The 6,826-nt window shown below is 42.5% G+C and overlaps 1 protein-coding gene across 1 annotated transcript; it reads right to left on the bottom strand.

Annotated features, from left to right (window-relative positions):
- Positions 1 to 391: 391 nt before the first annotated feature.
- Positions 392 to 5,770, bottom strand: LOC129800921 (uncharacterized). Its single transcript, XM_055845664.1, has 2 exons — positions 4,669 to 5,770; positions 392 to 4,344 (listed from the first exon to the last, which is right to left on the bottom strand). Exons 1-2 carry the CDS (start codon positions 5,768 to 5,770, stop codon positions 392 to 394), a joined length of 5,055 nt encoding a protein of 1,684 aa, XP_055701639.1.
- Positions 5,771 to 6,826: the final 1,056 nt, after the last annotated feature.

The raw sequence follows: 6,826 nt of genomic DNA, 5'->3' as shown, positions 1-6,826 counted from the left end.
CAGCTAGATAATTCAGTGGGAAATATACCTGGAAATACAGTTTTATCAGTACCCGGTGAGAACGGATCAAAATTTTCCTTATCCGCTGAGAAAAACCACAATTTTCTTTGGAGCACACTTTTTATTCACTTTTCACGTTCAGAGAAAAATTAACGGTAGTAGTAAGCCATTTTGAAATCAGCTGACTTCCGATAACCCGGCGATATTTCATCGATATTCGATTAATCGAACTATTTAAATTGTGGCAGATCGCAACGGGTTCCTCTTATTTTGTACATTTCTCCCCTATTTCAAAATGGCGTTTAAATTGAAAGTTTACAATAATAAATTTAATTCAAAGGAAATTTTACTTGTGTTTTTTTTTTTTTTTCAAAGACATAATCTTGACGATTTAAGATTCATCAACGGGCAATTTGATAAGCTTTGTGATAGGTCGTGTGATTAACTTTCCGCGAACCCTCAATTGTGCCACACGAACTTTACCATCGCTCCCCGGAAACACATCTACCACCAGTCCCAACGGCCACTCCAAACTTGACATGTTCTCAGTCTTCAACAGCACTACATCGCCTTCAGTGAAGTTAGGGGTTTCCTTGTTCCATTTATTGCGTTGTTGTAGTGTGTGAAGGTAGTCATTTTTCCATCTGGTAGTGAGATCATGTTGAAGTTTTGAACACAGTCTCCATCGGTTCAAGTGATCGATGTTCACCACATCTCCAGGATCAACAGGAAGCTGCGTTGGGGCATTTCCAACAAGAAAGTCTCCAGGAGTGAGGCTTCGGGGATCATTGGGGTCGTCCATGAGAGCAATGAGTGGTCTGCTATTAAGCACAGCTTCTATTTGCACAATGATTGTGTTTAATTCCTCATAAGTCAGGCGGACATTTCCAACCACACGCGTGAAGTGAGTCTTGAAGGACTTCACAGCTGCCTCCCACAAACCTCCTTGGTGAGGGGCTCCTGGTGGGTTGAAGTGCCACTGCACATGCAAAGTGGAGGAGAAGTTGGCTAGATCTTGTTGCACATTGTGATTGCGAAGCAAATTCCGAAGCTCCTTTTCACCGCCCACGAAGTTAGTCCCGTTATCGCTATAAATATGCGCGGGAAGCCCTCTTCTAGCAATGAACCTTCTGAATGTTGCAATGAAGGCCGCCGAAGACAACGAAGTGATCAGCTCCAAATGAACTGCTTTAGTGGACATACAAATGAATACCACTACATAGGCCTTTTCAGCAACAGATCCTCTGGGCGATCTCCTGATCAGAATATGACCAGTGAAGTCCATTCCGGTGTGAAGAAAGGGACGCAAAAGTGTAGTTCTGGATGACGGCAAGTCTCCCATTAACTGTTCGGCACATTGAGGCTTTGCTCGTATACACGTAGTACACCGATGAATGATGCTGCGAACCAAATTGCGCCCTTTCAGTGGCCAGAATTTTGCTCTGATGGACGACAGCGTTAGCTGAGGCCCAGCATGCATGAGACGCTGATGCTCTCTTTGAGCAATCCACTCCGAAAGTTTTCCATTTCCGATGAGCGCAGGGTGGCAAGTTTCAAAAGACTGCTCTGAATTTTTCAGGCGACCACCAACACGCAAAATCCCATCATGATCAATGAATGGAGAAAGTTTTCGGATGGGTAATATGATTTTGTTCAGTTGATTTGACTTCAACAATGCCAGCACGTCCTTGAAATGAGATGCCTGATCCCAAGAGACTAGCAACATCTCGTTTGTCCTCAGTTCAGCAACTTGCAGATGATCAGGAATAGCACAAGACGTGCTTCGAGTTACACGTTGACGTCTGGATTTGAAACGTTGAACTCCTCTCAATACCCAAGCCAGTACTCGTGTAGCTTTGACAAATGAGCTGCAATGCAACATTAGGGCTTCATAAATGCTTAGCCATGGTCTTTTTGCAGACACTTCAGAACAAGTCACCATCGTAGGACGAAAGTCAAGATGACTTGTAGGTGAGAATTCGGGTGGCCATTTCGACGGACCCTGAAGAAGCCAACTTGGCCCATGCCACCACATTGAGTTATCCAACAAACTCTTCACCTTGCTTCCACGAGATATCATGTCGGCTGGGTTTTCCGAAGTTTTGACATGTCTCCACTGATGGGAGTGTGATGAACTCAATATCTTGGAAACTTTATTCCTCACAAGCGTGTCCTTTCTTCCATGTGGAGCATATATCCAATGCAAAACCACCATAGAATCAGTCCAGAAGAATGTATTGGGAATTTTTAATGCCTCAGATACTGTACTCATCAACTGCGCGGCTAATTCTGCGCCGCAAAGCTCAGCCTTAGGTATGGTGAGAGTCCTTGTGCAATCATGTTTTCCCTTGATTGGAGTGAGTCTTGATTTAGCCACAAGCAGTCCAGAAGATCTATTACCCTGATTGTCCTCGTAGACAAGATATATTGAAGCACCGTAGGCCATCATGCTTGCATCGCAATAGGCATGCAACTCCATGTGAGAAGGATTCGAAATCGTAGAAATCCACCTCGGAATGCGCAATTGGCTAATATCTGTCAAATCCACGATGAAAGCTTTCCACTCAGTTAGAAGATCATCTGGAATGGGATCATCCCATCCAATAGGCTTGGTCCAAGCTATTTGGATCAACAGCTTTGCAGAAGTTATGATTGGGCCTATTAAGCCACACGGATCAAAGATCCTCGCCACAGTAGACAATAACTGTCGCTTAGTCCAAGTATCCGATTGCAAACTTCCTGATACACGAAATTGGAATGCATCAATGACCGGATTCCACAGTATGCCCAATGTTTTTGCTTCTTCATCCAGTACAAGAGGAGCTTTGGCTTCTGTCGATAGATCTTCTGTTGCAAGAAGTTCAATCCTATTGGAGCGAAATTTGGAGAGTTTCATTGATGCTTCACCAAGTATGGATTGGAGCTGTTGTTTGGCCTCGATGACTTCATCAACTGTTGAGGCTGAAAACAAACAATCATCCACATAGAAATTTTTTCTCAAAATGGAAGCAGCAATGGGGTAAATCTCTTCATATTCTTCCGCTAACTGCATCAGCACTTTAGTAGCTAAATATGGGGATACTGATACTCCAAAGCAAACTGTACGGAATCGGTAATCAACAATTTCTCCCCTGTCCGTCCATAAAAATCTCTGAAAGTCTCTATGTAGAGGGTTTAGGAGCACCTGCAGGTACATCTTTACGATGTCGCAAGTAAGCACAACTTCGTGCATTCTAAATCTCCACAGGATAGACAGAAGTGTAGGCTGGACAGTAGGACAAGCCAACAAGCAATCGTTGAGACTCAATCCAGACTTAGACTTTGAGCTACCGTTAAAAACGATTCGCACCTTGGTAGTGGAAGAGGACTCTCTGATCACACAGTGGTGAGGGAAATAATACGACCGATTCTCCAGTTCCTGGGCAGGGACTCTTTCGATAATATCAAGGGACAAGTACTCCTTGAAGATTGCATCGTACTCCATCATCAACTTAGGACTCTTTTCTAGTCTCTTGGTAAGATAGTTTAACTGCCTGAGTGCCAGCTGACGATTGTTGGTCAAGTTCTGGACATTTTCATTTAATGGCAGCTGCACGACATATCTACCATTGGGATGTCGATAGGTTGTGGCTGAAAAATTACCTTCAACATCCTGATACTCGGAATGAGTTGTGACTTCCTTTGGCACCTCTTCGATCTCCCAAAACTTGCGAATCGTACGTTCAATACTGGTGAGTGTCGTGAGGTGACATGAAGCGTGAGTATGACCGAAGGCAGGGGGACATGGGCCTACGACCAGCCAACCAAATATGCTGTCTTGCAGTAAGGGCAATCCCTCTCCTAGCTTGATTCTATCGGGTTTCATAAGCGACCACGCCAAGCCTCCGCCAATTAAGAGGTCGATCTTTTGAGACTTGAACCACATTGGATCAGCTAAAGTAACATGAGATGGAATTGCAATTTGGCTCATATCAACAGCAAAATTGGGTTGCTCGCCAACTACTTTGGGCATGACAATGCAATGAATTGCTTCAACTTCTTGGGAAGACTCAAAATTACATTGCAGGTTCACCTGCACCTCCTGGTGGCCAGTTTGCATAACGGATCCTACCCCATCAATCATGAAATTAGTACGTTTGGGGACTAATCTTAGCCTCTGACACATGTACGTAGTAATGATATTGATTTGGGAAGCTGGATCTAGCACAGCACGGCAAGATTCGACATAATTGTTTGGCCCTTGGATTCTAACAATTGCGGTTGCAAACAAGACATTGGACTTTACTCCCCCAGATGCCCCGGAACAACTTAGGGTGGCAGATGTGTTAGGAGTAGGTCTATTCCCTTGAGACAAATTTGACATGGTGCCGTCAGGGTTATCTTGATTGTTATTCGACTGAGAATGTGGGACAAACGCGTCATGGAGCAGGTGATTATGTCTTTGATTACATTTTTTGCATAACTGATAAGTGCATGAATCAATTACATGGGATTCGCTCAAACAGTTTAGACAAATTTTCAGATTTTTGACTGTACTTAACCTTTGCTTGGGTTGAAGACCCAGAAATTTCCTACACTTAAACAATTTATGAGGATTAACTTTGCAAAAACTACAATTTTCCTTGACTTTATTCTCAACTACACAAGAAGAAGCTTTTCCTGACTTACTCTTTTGTGTGATTGGGCAGCTCTCAAGGCTCCTGCAGCGTTTCTCAAGAAACTCGTCAAAGTCTGTCCAGGTAGGAATGGAGTCTGGGCACTTTTCACTCCATTGCGTCTGAGTTTGATGATCCAAGTGTTTCAGCGCCAAATGAATCAGCCATGGATCTCTTGATGAAACTCCCAATGCATCCACAGCTTCCAAAGCCTGAGAAGTTGTGGATTGCAGCTTCCGTAGAGCAGTGACATCAGACTTAGTAATGGTGGGCTGATTCAGGAATTTATCCATGAACGCAGAAATGATGATCATCTTGTTGTTGTATCTCTTCTCAAGACGACCCCAAGCGATGGTGTAATTCTCGTCAGTGATTGGGAGACTACCGAAGAGTCCAAGTGCTTCTCCACTTGTAGAATTTCTCAAGTATTGCATCTTTTGGGATTTTGACAGTCTTATATTTTTATCTACAGATGAGATAAAAAGATTTTTGAATGTCATCCATTCGCAATAATCCCCGGAAAAAGTGGGAATTTTGATTGGTTCCAGCTTTGCACTGTGGTCAGAGACATCAAGAATATCGGAGTTCTCGAGCGTTGCTGTCAAATTATTTCGAGAAGCTTCCAGTAAAGTCTCAACTTCCTTCCGTTGATTTTGTAGGAGCTCCTTCAGCTTACTTTCTTCACTCAATCGTTGCAATCTTTGTTCTTGCAGCTGTTGTTGCATCAGTGAGAGCATTTGTTGTACAGTTTGATTCTCAGATGATGTATTCAGCCCTGAAGCTTCACCAGCTGCATTATAACCTCTCTTCTGAGTGGTAATTGCGGCGATTAACTGACTAAGTTCCTGTTCCACCTGAAGACATTCATCCATGAAGGTTAGAAACTCTTCCTGTTCCCTTTCTTTGTCTTCAGGGGCTGCTGAAGCGATAATCTCGGATTGCACAGCCTTAAATTTTCCCTCGATAATCCCGACCATATCTCTCTGTGCTATTAACTCAGTCTCAGCTTGACCATCTTCCAAATTCTCAGGATCTCTCTGGTACTTTTCCACAATCTTCCGGACAGAGGTTAATTGACCTTTGTATGCACGCCTGCTCAATTCCTTGGACGGCATTTTGCTGGCGGGAATCTGCTGCTCCCTCGACGACTCAGACAGGACCAAATGAAGAGGATGTTACCTATGAGTGGACAAAAAAGATGAGAATAGTCCTCTCAAGCACCTCAGCTAGACAATTCAGTGGGAAATATACCTATGAGTGGACAAAAAAGATGAGAAAAGTCCTCTCAAGCACCTCAGCTAGATAATTCAGTGGGAAATATACCTGGAAATACAGTTTTATCAGTACCCGGTGAGAACGGATCAAATGAAGAGGATGTTACCTATGAGTGGACAAAAAAGATGAGAATAGTCCTCTCAAGCACCTCAGCTAGACAATTCAGTGGGAAATATACCTATGAGTGGACAAAAAAGATGAGAAAAGTCCTCTCAAGCACCTCAGCTAGATAATTCAGTGGGAAATATACCTGGAAATACAGTTTTATCAGTACCCGGTGAGAACGGATCAAAATTTTCCTTATCCGCTGAGAAAAACCACAATTTTCTTTGGAGCACACTTTTTATTCACTTTTCACGTTCAGAGAAAAATTAACGGTAGTAGTAAGCCATTTTGAAATCAGCTGACTTCCGATAACCCGGCGATATTTCATCGATATTCGATTAATCGAACTATTTAAATTGTGGCAGATCGCAACGGGTTCCTCTTATTTTGTACAACTGGCATGCAAGTGTCGGGAGAAAGCTGTACAGATGGCGCTCTTAAAATGATTATTTTATGTGGATATTTTCTGAACAAAATGATAAGATTAATTATAAATAAATTTCCAGAATTCTGTGATCCGGGAATTCTTACACATTATAAATTTAATACCGGTTGTGATCCAAAACATTTTTTTAGAGATCGTAGTTTAATTTGTATGAATTTCAGGGGTGACATGATAACTTATTTTCGATACCATCGACTGTCGATTCTGAAAAATTTAAACGATAGCTGCCCTTCTTGTAACTATAGATACTTATTAACAGTCACATTCTTTTAAGAAAGACATAATGAATCACTCAACAGTGCGTAAAAAGTCGTCATTCATTTAATCTAACAGGTATATAGATTTA

The sequence above is a fragment of the Phlebotomus papatasi genome, chromosome 2 (genome assembly GCF_024763615.1).
Source record: "Phlebotomus papatasi isolate M1 chromosome 2, Ppap_2.1, whole genome shotgun sequence".
In the NCBI taxonomy this organism is placed as follows: Eukaryota; Metazoa; Arthropoda; class Insecta; order Diptera; family Psychodidae; genus Phlebotomus; species Phlebotomus papatasi.
This window is presented reverse-complemented; position numbering and strand designations above follow the sequence as displayed.